This window comes from Macrosteles quadrilineatus, unplaced genomic scaffold, assembly GCF_028750875.1.
Source record: "Macrosteles quadrilineatus isolate MER2022 unplaced genomic scaffold, UCM_ALF_1.0 Scaffold_2__2_contigs__length_208266976, whole genome shotgun sequence".
NCBI lineage: Eukaryota > Metazoa > Arthropoda > Insecta > Hemiptera > Cicadellidae > Macrosteles > Macrosteles quadrilineatus.
The window spans coordinates 119,058,878-119,076,329 of NW_026542595.1; the positions used below are offsets into that span (position 1 = coordinate 119,058,878).

General features: G+C 36.6%; 1 protein-coding gene across 7 annotated transcripts in view; it reads left to right on the plus strand.

Annotated features, from left to right (window-relative positions):
- Positions 1 to 14,174, plus strand: part of LOC128985841 (tyrosine-protein phosphatase 10D) — a 60,482-nt gene extending 46,308 nt beyond the window's left edge. For 6 of the 7 annotated variants that reach the window (XM_054405767.1, XM_054405770.1, XM_054405766.1 and 3 more), the window contains 7 exons: positions 457 to 524; positions 1,085 to 1,222; positions 2,448 to 2,570; positions 4,750 to 4,898; positions 6,575 to 6,719; positions 12,775 to 12,844; positions 13,322 to 14,174. In XM_054405767.1, the coding sequence (XP_054261742.1) occupies positions 457 to 524; positions 1,085 to 1,222; positions 2,448 to 2,570; positions 4,750 to 4,898; positions 6,575 to 6,719; positions 12,775 to 12,843 (692 nt within the window). In that variant the 3' untranslated portion in view covers position 12,844; positions 13,322 to 14,174. The remainder of the gene's footprint in view (positions 1 to 456; positions 525 to 1,084; positions 1,223 to 2,447; positions 2,571 to 4,749; positions 4,899 to 6,574; positions 6,720 to 12,774; positions 12,845 to 13,321) is intronic. The other variant, XM_054405773.1, reaches the window with a different exon arrangement.
- The last annotated feature ends 3,278 nt before the right edge of the window (positions 14,175 to 17,452 follow it).

The window sequence follows — 17,452 nt, forward strand, 5'->3', positions numbered from 1 at the left end:
TAATATGCCTTTACAGCAAACGCATACTGTGCAATCATCCAACACTCCATGGCTACTGAAATTTCCAATTGTCTAGACGCCTAAGGTAATTTAATTTCCCCCGTACTCTAATAGCCCCATATTCCTTGTCAGCTGGTTACGGAATCGTGCCGTTTCACTGCCTATTCCTGTATATATTAGTCAAATATGCCTATATTTTATTAGGTAAAAGACCTTAAACGATTACCAAAAAAATTGACTGTATCATTTTATAATATGATGATTATAAATTTCACTTAAGTGTTTACTGACATCAGCATACTTTAATGCAACCATACATGAAAAACATCAAACCATGTTCCATATTTAACATTGATATGGAAGAGGATTAAACGTTCTCTGTGAGTGTCTAAAGTCAGTGGTGAAACTAAATCAAACCATTAAAACTGTAACTACAGATGTCTGTGTTTTTTGCAGATGACTCAAATCTGGTTAAACTGGACGGAGATGACACTAACAGTTACATCAATGCATCACACATTAAGGTTTGAATATTCTATAACATAAGTTAAATTATTTTTTTATAAACGTTTAGGGTTTAAGTAATGTTGTCTTATAAAAATATTGATTACAAAGCTTTTTATCACTTAGAGCCAGTTTCTGTCTCACCATGGTAAAACTTCAACAAACCATGATAAAACCCTTCAAAAGATCGTTTATTAAATTTGCATTTATTCACATAAAGCTTAACCGTATACAATATTGCATCTACAACGGCATTTTGCAAAGTAAGACACGTTTCCGCCTGACGCTGATATAAATGTGAACACTTTCAAGTACAGACATGTTTGTCTCTTTAGTGACCGTCAAGTCGTCACAGAAGTGTAATTGAGCTGTCTTTTTATTGTCGCAATATCCAAGTTAAAAATGTACGCTACAATTAGTCGTACAATTATGACTAGTGCTAACCATACCCATAACAAGAGGTGCAATCTCAAGCCATCGCTATATTACTTTAACCGGCTTAGTCGAAAGTAATATTTTAAAAGTATTTTGTTTCTAAGCTAATTTTTGAAGTTAGGAAACTAAAATTACTTTGTTTTAGTTTCAAGACAAAAGTTCAAGGTCCTACATAGCTTGTCAAGCCCCCAAGAGAGAAACCTGTGCAAACTTCTGGCAGATGATTGTGCAATATAAGGTGAAAACGATTGCAATGCTGTGCAAGCTATGTACCAATGATCAGGTAAGTGTAACAGACCTCACTATTATCTTGGGGTTATGGGCTTTTGTAAAGGTCTATGAGATTAAGTATGGATTTGCACTATCGACTTAGTCAATATTATAAGTAAATAATTGACTATTCAGTTGACTAAATAATCAGCACATTTCTTGGCTGTATATATAGTAGTCACAGTATTTAATGTTTACAATTCTAAATCCATCCAATCAACTCGTATAGCTCTTTGACACGTTCAGTGCTGACTACTGCATCAATTGATGTAGTCGCGCCACGAGCGCTCCTACCGGCCTACATCAATTGATGCAGTTGCGCAACCCCCACTACTTTAGTTCAGTATGAGCTCAGCCATTGCCGGGGAACGTTAAAATCATTGCTAGCCTGCAGCTTAGAATGTGAGCTTTATTTTGGTGTAGGTTGGTACTAAAATTTCCCGTAAAATCCCGTCTGACAATGCTTTTGTCCCGGTTTCGGGGATTTTCTCTCTTCAAGCCATATTACAAAGCCACTGACTACTGATCCAGGCAGTACTGCTACCTTTGGGTGTTTTAGGGAACTACGTCCAATCTCGGGGTAACATAGTACAATCACCGCTGCTCTTTTGTTAATCGTCAGATTGAAATATTTGAATGCCAATTGCGTTCACTGTTACGGTGCCGTGCCCGGGTCTCGTCGCCATTGGCGAGCGAATGTTAAAATGCCTGCCGCACTGAACGTGTTAAGAAAGTTTACTAATAATGTGAGTTGAATTACAAAAAGGAAACTTTAAAGTTCCTGAAATCATCTTGAGTGACCAAGTTGATAATTAGTAAAGAGATTGATTTCCGTACTAAAAAAAGGATTGTATAAAATAATGTCATGTCTAGACCCAGCTTCTAAACAAAACTTTTGCCGGATCATGTCGGGTCCCATCTACAATCAGTGTTAATTATTGTTTTTGTCTTTTAAATGTTCGTGTATTTAATGTCCGTGTGCACTTATATTTTTAATTTATGTTCATGTCGCCACATTCAAATGATGTGACAAGGCATCCATTACCTGAAGATGTCTTAGAGAGTAATAAAAACTAGTTGCCCTTTTGCAACATTCTGGATTACATGAATGTAGGTTTAGATGCCAAATTCAGTAATTAAATGCAACTATGACACTGAAGTCCAATAAAATCAAGTTGGAACTCCAGTTTGTTGCACTACTAAAGTTGTTAGTATCTGTAAAAGTTTTGTTGTTTCAGGTAAAATGCTACCCATATTTTCCAATTGAATCTGGACAATTGACTTTTGGCGAGTTCAAAATTTCCTGTACTCGAGAAGAGATTTTCACCTACTTCACTCTGAAATATCTGACAGTAGAAAAGGTAAATCATATGCACCGTGGACATCGTAATATAATCAAATACAGTAGGGTTTTAATTATTCTACATACACTGGACTGTCAAGGTACAATAATAGTTTGTCGTCCTTTAAACCACAACTGTTTCCTCTACCTTTATTATTGAATACAGCGATGGTCAATTTCGGCGATGGTAAGTTTAAATTATCAAAGAGATGATTGCTGATATCTTCCATCTCGATTAGTAACAAACAAAGATTTCATGACATTTTTCTATCTGAATCCTGATACTGTCCTCAGGAGAGAGTGTACACAAGATATAAAAAGATTAGCATAGACAAAGCTTAGACAAAGCTGGGAGATCCAGGGCCGATTTACCGAATAGGCACGGTAGGCACGTGCCTAGGGCGCGAGGCAATTGGCTTTTTTGGGGGGCGCCAACAATTTGGTAAATAAAAAAATTGGTGTTTGCATGCGATCACGGTAAACTTCTGATAATCCCTCGCGGCCGTGTAGACATCATAATAGTCTCCCGCGATTGCGGCAAGATTCTAACTATTTTCCGTGGTCGGGTCGTTTAGACATAATTATCGTCTTCCATGATCGAGGCAATACATAAGCATATCCAGCGGTCGTGAGGAAATTATCATCGTCTACCAAGAATGAGGGAAAATTCTGATCTTCTTCCCGCGGTCGTGTGGACATTATCCTCGTCTTGCGCGATCACGGTCAAATTCTGACCACCCTTCGCGGCCGTGAAGACATCATTATATCGTCCCCTGCGGTCTTGTGGACAAAGTAATCGCCTCCCGCGATTGTGGCAAAATGGTAATTATCTCCCTCGGTCTTGTGGGGATCATCATCCTCTTCCGAAAATTAGGCAAAGTTCCGACCTTTTCCCGCGACTGTTTGGCCATTATCATCGTTTTCCGTGATCGCGGCAATATCTGATCATCCCTCACGGCCGTGTATAAATCATTATCGTATTTCCCGCGGTCCTGTAGACATCGTAATCGTCTCCCGTAGTCGTGAAGACATCGTAATCGTCTCCCGTAGTCGTGAAGACATCGTAATCGTCTCCCGTAGTCGTGAAGACATTGTAATCATCTCCCGCGATTGCGGAAAAATGGTAATCATTGTCTCCCACGAATGAGGCAAAATTTTTCCCACGGTCATGTGGACATTATCATTGTCTTGCGCGATCGTGGCATAATTCTGATCATCCCTCACAGCCGTGTAAAAATCATTATTGTCTCTCCCGCAGTCCTGTAGACATCGTAACAGTCTCCCGTGGTCGTTAATACATGGAAATCATCTCCCGCGATTGCGGCAAAATGTTAATCATGTCCCGCAGTTGTGTGGAGATCATCATCGTCTTCTGCAATCGCGGCAAAATTCTTGCTGTTTCCCGCGGTCGTGTGGACATTATCATTGTCTTCCGTGATCGTGGTAATATTCTGATCATCCCTCGCGGCCGTGTGTAGACATATTATCGTCTCCCGCGGTCACGGAAACATCACTGATGTTGTCATGTGCGATCACGATAAATTGAAAACTCTAGGTAGAAATACAAAATTCAGACATAATTCCCGGTTCAAAAAACTCCCGCATGATTCCCGGATTTCCCGGTTGGTGGACACCCTGTTATATATATTGCAAAGGGGCGCTACTGTTAGTTGTGCCTAGGGCGCTGACAGGATCAAAAACGGGCCTGGGGAGATCACAATGTAAAACCACGCAGAGAAATGTATAAAAGTCAAAACTAGAAAATATTATTCTGAAAGAAAAAACAAATAGTAACAAATGATTTTAGGAGAACACAATGGACACTGCACAAGATTGTGGCTTAAGCAAGTCTGTAACAAATAACATGGCAAAGTGATGTTAAAAGTTTGAAGAGAAGGGACAATTTAAATTTTGAATGAAACATTTACATATTTTTCCTTTGTCTCTCACGTACCTTGCTGTTAGTTGATAAATCAAGACAAATACAAATGACATGGAGTGTTTTTGTTTTAATTCTTGTATCTCATATTCAATCATATTTTCCACTTATTTTTAAAGATTGCTGGTTAATATTGGAAGCCATAATGGTCGGATTTTTAACTGGATGCTTTGCTGATTATGGTTGGTCTACTAATTTATTATGTCGAGACTTTCAATAAGTTGTCGTCTGTCCTTCAAAATAATCTTTTAATTCGCAGGTTGGTGTAAAGTGGAAGGTCCAACACTTTCAGTTCCAACAATGGTTTGATCATTGTGCGCCCCCAGATCCCAAGATGTTGGTAGACTTTATAGATGCAGTCAGGACAACGTGCAAACAGAAAGAAGATCGTCTCGTTGTACATTGCAGGTACTGTATGTCTAAAGCTAATGTCCGTTATTGAGAAATAATTTATATCTTTCCTTGCAAGATTCTACAGATCTTTATCAGAGCATGATTATTGATTATTATCAATACACCCAAAATGGTAATTTTTATTAACGGTGCTACATATTCAAATTCACCATTACTATTAATAGATGCGGTTGCACCTAAATGCGGCTCCCCTTGTGGTTTTTGCTGAATTATTACTACAGTGGATGGGTTTTCATCATTCAGCTAAGGTCAAAGCTTGTCGGTTTTTGTTCCTTGTCAGCGATTTCTGTCCAAGAAAGTTACTTGTATACTCGGAAGAAGGCGAACCATTGCTCGATCCAAAAATTCAGTTTTCTGCCTAAAGTTTGGTAAAGGAATTTCTATTAGATTTAGAAATATTATTTATAAATGAATATTTGTTTAGACTTGCTGATTTTATTCACTATCTCCTTTTACTAGGTTTAATTTTCTTCATCAACAAATTTCCTACAGCTAAAATAGCCTAACAAAAGCAGATTATATGAAAGTCCAGCTTCAACGATTTCTTTGACTTGGAAAGTGAAAAATCTGTTGGCACCTCTGCTCAGCAAGTAATAACACAAGTAGGACACTACCAGGTGGGCATTATTTGACAGACTAAAACAATACTGTTACTGAAGTATCACCCAATACCCTGGTAATAGATTACAGAGAATACCCTATTATTTTAGGAACTTAATCTGAACTGTAACTGTTAAACGAATAAAATAACTATCTAGCTGATAGCGTCTTACAAAAACATCGAGCATCACAAGGTAATAGTACCTTAGTAATATTCTACCCCACTTAATCACTGGAGAGCAAAGTCCTTAAGATAGGACGGAACCTTGCACTGTCTGGAAGGACGAGTTAATTTGTTTTCTTTTTGTTCTGTGGCTTGAGGTCTGTCTAGATTTTCTTCCCTTAGAGTACCGTCTAGTTCTGTTGGATTGTTTGAACTTGATTCAGACTCTGGGTGGATCTCTTGTGGTGGTGCTTGACAGTCTATAATAGGTATCCGTCTTGGAACAACAGAACTATCTTGTTCGTTGTGTGTTGTAAATGTGACTTTATGGAGAATGTGATTATTTTTGTTACGTGTGTTAGAAAGGATGAGTGAAATAACGCTAATCCGGCCCTCCTATTAACAGCACCCATCACAACATAGTACTTTGGTGATACGACTATTTTTGTAACGTAATCTGAACAGTTAGACCGAGCGAGTGAAATAAGGCTGATAAGGTTAACGGTGACCAGATGTAACGTCCATGACGAGGCAGTAATAATTGACAAATAAATAGTATTATTTCACCTATTACCAAAAATTTGAGGAATGCCCCTGACTATTTATTTCCACTGTGTTAACCGTGTATCTTGTCACCACTAGTCAAATTTTTGGTGCTTGGCGAATGCTGCATGTGCTGACCCACCTTTAGGTGTACTTTATACCAAATTAATATGAATGAAACACGAATCTAGGATAAGAAATATTACTTGTCTAGTTTTGTAACTGATTGGGATCAGATGTTTCAAGACCATTTTTAAAATCAAATCTTTTGCCTTTGAGTTTAAAGTGTTGACAGATCTTTCATGTTTTGTCATAAAATCACAGATTATGTCTTTATCCCTTCATTTTCTCTTTTCACTAACAGCGCTGGCGTGGGAAGAACTGGAACTTTCATAGTTGTTGATGAGTTGCTGCGTAAAATCTGCAGCCCTGACCGCAGCAGACTGAGTGTTCCCAAAACAGTTTTGTGTTTGCGACAACAACGCCACAACCAAATGGTTCAAACCAAGGTTAGTTTGTTTCATTCTTTCTTAAACTGGTGTACATTGTTATGCAATGTGAACACTAATTCATCCTCTGGAAGATAAATATTAAGTTATGGTTACGATGAAATAATATTTTAGAATCTACTATGATCTTTTGATAGATTATTGTGGACATTAACTTATCCGTTACAATAAAAAAGTTTTACAACATTTAGGATTCTTGAATATGATCCCATAAAAACATTCTTGCAGTTCTCAAAACATAGTGTGCAGACATTTCCATTGTGTTCTTCTACCCTCCAATATCTGTAGCCTACTAATTGTGTTTCTTTAAAGATTTGTTGTTTTTGTTGAATCCCCCAAATCTTCAAGGACAGGATAAAGTTCTCAATGCAACTTTGCTACTGTAAATATTATACGTCTTCTACATGTATTTGAGATTTTCTAGCAAAAGTCGTGCCACAACATGGACTTTGATAGTTGCTTCACAACTAAAGTAATAAAATCACTTCCAAAGGATGAATGCAACCCTTCCATGTTAAGAAGGTGGGAACTGGCATCCCAGTATATAACCAACTCCAGAACTCCCCCCAACCTTAACCTAAGATAAACCTGTCCCAGCTAAATACATAATAGGCCTAGTTTGTATATAAAATATTATATGTGTGTGTATATATAAAGTTGTGTACATAGTTGTAAATAGACTAATGAGATGTGGCAACCCTGCATAGTTGACAACAGCCATCAGCCATGACAGCAGCCATCTTGTAATTTATAAGCTCTCTCTACACATCTGGACAGATCTGCAGTGTACAGGGTAAACAAAATGGGAGCTGTCTGGGGCCCATTTTGTTTACCCTGTACACTGCAGATCTGTCCAGATGTGTGAGTCACTGCAATGTGCATTCATATACCGATGACTGCCAATTGCATTTCTCCTATGAGATTCAGGCTGCTGATCAAGCTTTTGCAGGAGTGAACTCTGATCTGGTGAGAATAAGTGAGTGGTCACGCAAACATGGTTTGAAATTTAACTCTGAAAAATGCATGATTCTTCATATTGCTACACCCACTACTCTTCACACAGTTGCAAATGGAGACATGCACGTTCAAATCGCAGGAAAACCTCTAATGGTGACGGATACCGTCAAGACCTTGGGTGTGGTACTTGACAGTGGCCTCACTTTCTCGGACCACATCACTTATGTTTCCCAGATGGCTTTGGGAAGGCTGCGTGGTCTGTACCGGTACAAAAACATCCTGCCAGAGACAGCCAAGCTGCAGCTGGTACAGTCACTAGTGTTGTCAGTGCTCCATTACTGTTTACCTGCATACGGCAACAGCATCTCAAGGGAAGAGATGTCCCGATTGCAAAAAGTGCAGAACTCCGCAATTTGTTTCGTTTACGGTATCCGTAAGCGTGAACGCGTATCCCCATTCCGGAATGCTGCGGGGTTGCTGTCAATGGGTGCCGTGTGCAGGGCGCAGACTTGTAGCCTCATCCACCGGGTCTTGGTTCAGCAAGAGCCTAAGTACTTGGTGGAGAGCCTTGTGGCACGTGGGGAGGTGACTCAACGTGTGACCCGGCAGAACGCCTTGCTCCAAATTCCAAAAGTAAGACTAGAAGTGGGTAGAAAAGGGTTTTCTTACTTTGGCCCAAAGATATATAATGATCTCCCCTTGGACCTAAAACAGCTGGGGGTCCTGGCTTTCAAAAGAAAAGTAAAGAAGGTGTAAAGAATCAAGAATCAAGATCTTTATTGTCATTGACCTTTTACAAGGAATAGACATAGTCAACAATAAATAAAAACTAAAGCTATAAAATACAGTGGGTTCTAAATTAAAAATTAATATTAACATCAGAAACTAAGTACTCTGTTATACAGTAAAATGGATTTTGGATGAGCCACTCAAACATTTTAGACTTAAACCTATTAAAAGGAACCTGTTTTGCTGTCAGACCTAATTTATTAAAAAACCGTATGCAATTTATTTTATGGCAGTTATCTGTTTTGGCCAATCTATGTGCAGGGATATCTAGATTGGATTTGCCTCTTGTATTGTAAGAGTGTATACTCTCTCTACTAGTGAATTGATGAAGATTGGCTTTAGTGTAGAGGAGTATGTGAAAAATATACAAATTTACAACGGTCATAATTTTAAGGTCTATAAAAAGAAGTCGACAGCTATCCACAGGGCCAGCCCCACAAATTGTTCGTATGACTTTTTTTGTAATAAAAGAATTTCATGGGTGTGGGGGGAGTGTCCCCATAGTATAATCCCGTAAGAAATATGAGATTGAAAAAAACCAAAATAAGTAATCCGAAGGTATTCATTACTAACAAAATCTCTGAGTTTCCAAATTAGATAATTTACTCTGGAAATTTTTTTACAAGTGATTTCTATGTGCTCTTGCCAATTTAATTTTGAATCAATTTGGAAGCCTAATAATTTTACAGATTTTAATTCATTGTCAAGTGGGGATAGACTCAAAAGAATTTTCTGTGTTTTTTCTTGATTACATGTCAATTTATTTGAAGAAAACCAATTTAGTGCTGATGTTATTGATTCATTAGTAATTAAATCAAGCTCATGGATATCTCTATTTGTTGCAATCAAAGTTGTGTCATCAGCATATACAACAGTGTCTACATCAACATTCCTCGGCAGGTCATTTATCGAGATTAAAAACAAGAAGGGTCCCAAAACCGAGCCCTGTGGAACACCTACTTCAACCAATCTTAAGTTAGACTGACTGCCTCCAACAGATACATACTGCTTTCTATTAGTTAAATAGGATTTTAAAATTTTTAAAGTTTCACCTGTAATACCATAAAATTCAAGTTTTTTGAATAAAATATCAAAAGGTACAGAGTCAAAAGCTTTTGTAAGATCAAATAAAGTTAATGAAACAGTTTCTTTATTTTCAAATGCATTTAAAGATTTATTAATTACTTCTAAGACAGCTGCAGTTGTTGATTTACCCTCTCGAAATCCAAACTGCGAATTTGTCAACAAATTGTTATTTTCAAAATATTCATTCATTTGTTTATGCATGAGACATTCAAAAATTTTGGAAAAGATTGGCACTATTGAAATAGGGCGATAATTACTAGGAAGATTTTTATCACCTTTTTTATATACTGGAATAATTTTAGAAATTTTGAGAAGGTCAGAGAAATAACCAATTTTCAAACATTTACTAATACAAAAAGCCAGAGGCTCACTTATAAAATGAATTATTTGTTTGATGCTATAATTTGAAAACCAGTAATGATCCATAGCTTTTGAATTTGAGAAATTAGCTACAACATTGTTAACCTCTTGCCATGATACCTCCCTCCATTGGAAATGTAATTGTCCTATAGGGGGAGTCCCCAGCAACTCATGCGCAGGTGTGTTGGTGAGAGGGATTTCATTTTCCAGCTCATTAACACATTCAATAAAATAGTTATTGAGATTGTCAGCATCCAAAACCTCCAACTTAGTTGATGTAGGAGAATATTCATGCGATAGGCCTATAACTTCCCAAGCAGCCTTGCACCTGTTGGGGGCCTTATCAATATATCTTTCAAAAGCTTGCTTTTTGGCTAATTTTATTTCACGATTGTAGGCCTTTTTACAATCAATATAGGTTCTATAGGCATTTTCCAAATTATTTGATTTATGTTTGAGTAAGCTCTTATAAACAGAAAAACAAAGAAGCATTTTTTCCCTAAGTTTCCTTAACTTTTCATTATACCAATTAAGTTTTCCTTTCTTATGTCTATTGTTTTGTTTGCACTTAACTAATGGGGAACTAAAATGCCACAAAGATACTAATCTCTTAACAAATTCATCAAATAGTAATTGCTCATTAATTTTACCCATTTTATAGTCCATTATCATTTCCCATTTCTCTTGTACCAATTGATCAACAAAGTGTTTAATATTACTTTCATTTTGCCTTCGTATTATTTGTTTTGTTCCTTCTTTTGAGTTGTTACATTGTTTTATAGTTTTCTGTAAAAAATCTAATATTAAAGGTTCATGGTCTGCAAAACAACCTCCTACTGTATTTATGTTATATAAATCTGATGAAAAGTTTACAATTATATTATCTATGCATGATTTTCCTCTTGTAGGTTTTTTATTTGTACAAACTAAATTTAGACTTCGTAACAGATTGGCAAATTCAATAGATGTCTTCTTTTCCATTTTTATCATTTCTATGTTAAAATCACCTGCAATGGCTACAAATTTAAATGACTTTAACAGCTTTTTCACAGCAAGCTCAAAATTTTCCAGAAACAAACCAATATCACCACTAGGGGATCTATAAACACTTAAAACTATAAGATCATAATCAATTATTTTAATACAGCTAAATTCACAATGAAGCTCAATGCAGAATAAGCTAACATCTATTTTGGTGAAGGTTAACCCTTCTCTTAAAAATATTCCTACCCCACCATTTTTTATACTTTTCCTACACATGATATCTGCAGCAATAAAATCTTTAGGAACAAAGAATTCAACTTCCCGCTCCTCTAACCAATGTTCAGACATACAAATTACATGCACTTGCTCTATGGCACAAAAGTGTTCTAATTCTAACATTTTGTTCCTAATAGACTGGATATTAACCTGTAAAATTTTTAAGTATTCTTGATTTTCATTGTTATTTGTTTTAGCATTATTATTTACAGTAAAATCAAAATCATCCATAATTGCAGCTACCGGTAATATGTTATTTATTTTGTTATTTCTAAAAAAACTTCATCGATTTGTTCACCTAACATAGTACTATTTACAGTGGTATTTTCTACATTAATATGACATTTAGATTTACAGATTTCATTAATATTTACACTTGGGCTGATCACAGCAACCCCCGCACACACACCATTACTCTGCTTTAGTGTCTCACTGTAAGTGAGAACACCCGGAGACACTCTCACTTTATCACTGAGTGCAGACTCTAGCAGTGTAGGACCGGAGACAGTAGTGTGCAGCTCAGTAGTTGGTGATGTAAAGTTTGCAGTGTAGATGTTGGTTAGATCAGTAGAATTTACAAGAGATTCAGAAGACATGGTATCATGTTGGGAAAGATCTCTTGAGGAATGGTCTCCCCTGTTGCCAGAATCATCAACACAAACAGCTTCAGTACCATTTGAGAAGGTTTCTTGAATGTTGGAAATATGAGACTGTCTTGGGACACCGAAGGATTGTTGTAGCATCTTGACAAATTCAACATATGAAAGGCCATTTCTTAGTTTTCTAGTTGACATTTCCTCATAGACTATGACATTTACGCTAGCACCGGTAGACCTTTGAAATTTTTTTATGTTGTCAATAAAAATGGAGGGTGGAATCAAGTCCCTGACACATCCCATTGGCGAACAATATAATGTTTTTAATCCTTTTTTTCTAAAATCCTGTATCAACTGTTGAAAAGCAAGCTGGTAGTCAAATATTGATGGCTTCTCGTAAAACTTGTTTTTAGTAGCTAGTCCATAAACAAAAACACCCTTATATGATTTTTGACATGTTAAATGTGAGTTGATGCGGTCAGAAAGCAGAGGTTTCCCAAAGTTATGTTTGAAGCTTCTTGCGACACCAGCACTCATACACCTCTCACTCGAGAGGTCACGTGAAATACAGTGAGCAAAACAGTGAGCAAAAGCGGTGTACTGTAGCAAAGTACTGTATGTAGCTCATAATTTTGTTTTCTCATACACATTGCTTTGTATCATAATTTTTGTATATTTTTAAGTTTGTTATATTGACATGAGTTACTGTACTTTGTAAAACAGTTCTTGTACTGAAAGAGGCTTGCCCATAAAGGCATTTTTATTTATTTATTTATTTATTTACACTTGACAAAGTCCCTTAGGGGACGAAATATTGTGTGCAAAATGTTTTTCTACTTGTTCTATGGCCTACCCACACTTTCAAGGTAAGCTAGCTGCTATCCTCCTTTTTCTACATTTTAAAATCCTGGCCTAGAGCCTTTCCTTAAACAAAACGTGCAATAAATTAGTCATGACATTCAGATTAAGAATATTAATTCTGTTTTGCTTTACAAAATTTGTTTCAGGAGCAATATATATACATCTACAAATGTTTAAAGTACACATTGGACCAAAAGACTTCATGTGATGCATAAGGTAACTCCGACAACCTCTAAATCAATCCAATCTATTCTAAATGCATTATTAAAGTTTTCAAATAACCTGAACATAGTGTCTTTAAGTTAAAGGAATATTACCTTTTTTACCGTTGTTGCCTAATTATATTTGATTTGTTTGGTTTTTGGAGTCACCAAAACAAAAAAGTACCTATATCAATCCCCAGTGTAGGTCTTAGCTACCTACGGTAATAGCTTCTTATTCCCTATATAGGAAATTTTTCAAAAGAAAGTTTTCTCAAGATTTTTCCAAAAGAAAGTTTTCTCATTCAAGCAAGGAGGAATATGCATTGTTAAAGTCGCACCACTAGAAAAACTTTACAATAATTAACTGCCATAGTTCTCCTTTACCTCTTATAGTCACAAATTTCACTTTTCAACATTTAAAATTTTCCTCTTGGCATCAGTGTCGGGTCACTAGTTTGTAGTCACAGTACTTAAAAAAAAAATACAACAGACTGTTACAGACGATCCGACAGAGAAGATTCATATGAAGATAGTTCAAGATCAGACAAAGTCAACAACCTGAAGATTTTTACCTAGACAATAGGCAAGACAACAACTAGTCAGTAGGAAAAGTTGTCGGAGAATGTGAATAGTATAATATAGACTATAGAGAAACTAGCTATTTCCCGTCAACTTCGCCAGACTTTTGGGTTTTTCTCGAACCCGCTGAAGTTGTGTCTTCGCTAGGGGCTTAAATGACCTTTTTGCATTAACATTCCATATAGTAAAAGTTATTAAGGATTAAATCCATTTTTATACATAACCTAATCACCTAAGCTAATTTAACATGTGGGACTATACTGAAGACAAACTAAGGAGAAAAACTTTTGTTTGAAAAATTTACCAGCCTTCTACCAGGAGATTCAAACTACTCTCTCCGGCACAACCTACATAATGTTTTTACCAAAAATACTATTTGTTTTCTATCTCTTTTTACTTATAATTTGTCTGCTCCCGAGACCCAAAAAGTTCTAAAAATACTAAATTATTCCAATTTGTTAACTAATTCTTTGAGGGTTTTCTTCAATTAACACGTTTGCTGCGGCCTAATGCTATATTTTGTGATTGGTCTTTCTGAGATATTTGAATGCCAATTGCGATCGCTGATTCAGTAGCGCGCCGGGGCTCCGCCCGAGCCTCGCCACAGTTTTCGAGCGCCTGTGTAAAGGTTTTCAGCAGCGAACGTGTTAAATGGGTTTACTCTCTGTCTGAAAAAAATGATATACATAGAATAAGGATATAATAGCCTACAAATAATTTTGGACACTACCACTACCTGTTTCTGAATCTTGTAAAAATAAATGGGATCATTTAAATGTCATCGTGATCAGAGATCATATGTGAAACTATCTGGTTAAATCAATGTGATATGTTATATATTATATAGTCTATTATGGCATCATTAGATTTTATACATCAATTTATAAAATTTTTAGTAACTTTCATCTTAATAAACCATGTAAAGTACATAAATAAATTAAATGAATACATTGTCAATTAAAACTGTTAATTTATTGAACTAATTTATTTATTCCTCCCTCATAGAAATGTGACTATAGACTACTATAGCTTAAGCTTAATCTGCTTTGTTGAAATGTTTAGATTTTAAGGACTGTAAATACCTTGACTTCTTACTGTATACTGCTTAACTTTTTGTTGTCCTGTTTTTTGAATATAATTATTATTAAACGTTCCAAATTCTGTTGATATTCCCAGGCTAATTTCAGTGGAGAAGTGGGTGGGTTTTAAAACTATGGCCAACATAAAATTACAACATTTCTTGGTTCCAATCTACCTTCACTGGAGGCTGGTTTAATGTCTGACTTCAGGGCACCTTCAATGCAAGCTAGGCAATCTATGTTACACCTATTTTTCCAGATTAACTATTATTGCTGTTAATTTTAATGCTTACCTGTGCTTCAATAGTTTTCCCCCTATTGTTGCATCCGTAGGCAGAACATGTTTGCGGCATTTGTGTATCTTAATTTAAATAATGCACTGTTGAAACTAAGCTAAATAACTAAATAAAACTGAATCAATCAAAAATATGTAAACTATCACCAGTATAACTGTTAATACTGTTCTATGAAATAACTCTACAGAACACACCTTACTACGGTTGTCACCGTTTGAAAATAAAAGCTTTACAAAAACTTAAAACTTAAAACATATATTTGCGTTTATAAGATACGTGCGTCTATACAGTACAGTCAGTGAATTGCCCAATTACACCGCCGTAGTTGGTTCGGCGCTCGCTAGTGTGGCGAGTCATCCTTTCATCTGCCATCTTGGCTGGGTCGTGGCCCTCTGGACTGGCGACATCCTGCTGTAATTCGCTTATAGAAGTGTGACCTCTTTATGAATATTATGTGCTCAATGGGTGGAATGCTCCTGAATCTAGCAAGGCTTGAACATTCTTCCCAAAGATCTTGACATCCAAGTGTGGCTGCCTATTATTTTCTTTGAATTTTAAGAGATGATCAATTTTGAAATGGTTTGTTTTGGTTTTGCCGTAGGTGCCTGAAACTGTATGCCAACCTCCGGCCTTACGAGTTTTTTGGTACGCTTCTATCACACTTAGCTTTCACGACATCAGGCTGACCACAGTCGCAGCAGATTTTTTTCTGATCCTGTCTGCATGCAGAATAACGATGACCAAGCTCTCCGCAGTTCCAACTTTTCATATTCGATGGAAATCTACCAGTCTGGTTTGCTGCCACTTTGGTAGGGGGAAATTTTCTTCTGAAAGAGGTAGCACAAGCTAAATCCAGCTTCAGAGGGGAAGACACTCCTGGAAATGTTTTAGGTAATGATGACCATAACCGTCCTCAAACAAGTCTCCAGCTGACTCGAATAATTCTTCCTCGCTAACTCCTTGAGCTCTTCTTAACTCCTCTACTCTTTCAAGAAACGACCCAATGCCCAATACTCTGCTTTTGTTCATTGTTGACCTTGGTTCCCCATTAATATACAGGCACTGACTTCCTGGCCATACAATTTTGACGTTTTCCTGTTTTGCTGATGCTTGGTCATAGGAACAGAATCTTTCACAAAGGAATCGCTTCAGGAAATTTCCATGTCCAAAACATCAGTTTTATTACTCAAAGCAATTACCTCTACAGTAGCAACCTGCTTGGTCTGTCCATATCCTTGACTTGAAGAACCCTCGATTTCTTAAAAACTTCCTCTAACCTTCGTATTTTCAAGTAATTCTGTTTTTTTGTTTGAAGTTCATTGTTGGTGATGGTGAGTTAACGTCACAGAAAACATACTACTATAACCCAGAATGCCAACCGCATGGTAAAAAGCATGAAGTGTTTTGAGATAGCTTTGCCTGTCAATCGTAGGCAGCGCCACCAGCGTTGCTATGCTGAGTGTTTGGCAACGCTGGTGGCGCTGCCTACGATTGACAGGCAAAACTCTCTCAAAACACTTAATGCCTTTTACCACGCGGTTGGCATTATGGGTTATAGTAATATGTTTTCTGTGGTTAACGTTGTTCAAAGGTTTATTGCGGACAGTTTCCATCATGATGGTAAAAAACTGTTACCAACGATGGTTTTTTTTTACCATCTTGATGGAAAATGTCTGCAATAAACCTTTGGACAACAATTCTGTTTTCCCTGAAATCACTTTCTGTGCTTATGGTTTTCCAACTGGGATCCTCTCAATTATTCTGTATAGATGATACAACCTCACAGATATGCGTTGGTATTCATAGTCCTTGCCCTTACCATCATTCTCGTCTACTGATTAGACGATATCCTCATACTTCTCCTTAAATTTTAAATCCACATCAAGTTTATTGACAACAGTTTCCTTAACTAATACCATAGACTAAGTGAGTATGATTTATCTATGCTAAGACATTAGTAAACAGTCACTGATTGAGACGTTTTCTGAGCAAGTAAAATCAACTCCTCTAATCCGAAGCTCATAAGCTACTTCATCCTTTCTTCTCAGATTATTAGCAGTCATATTTAATGGTTGATGTTGATCAGTTGCCTCACAAAACCGAAATATTCACATGTACCACCAGAAACAAATATACAAATATCCAAAACAATAACAAATCCTTAGACTACTGAAATATGGATCCAAATATGTACAAAATTCTGAAGCAAAATACAACTAACAGAAGGTTTTTTGTATCAAAACCTGAATACTAATGAACTTTCCTAAATTCCTCATTGAAATCCCATGTTCAGAACGTCATTTTCTAACGTTCCAAATGCTGTAACTTTTATTCCCAGTCTAATTTCAGTGGAGAAGAGACATGTCTTAACTATGGCCAGCATAAAATTGCAAAGTTTCTTAGTTCCAATCTTGACTTTAATGTCCGACTTCAGAGCGCCTTCAATGCAAGCTAGGCAATATGCGTTACACCTATGTTTCCAGATTATTAGCCAGGCAGGCGCGCACTACATTCCCGAAATAATTAATTGATTATGAGGATCGGTCTTAGTTTAGCCAATCAGATGTGGATGTTAGACGTTACACACAACAAGTACTTAACAATTACAACGTTGTTGTATTAATAGTCAAAGGTCATACTGTACGTTCTACGACATAATAGCTCAAC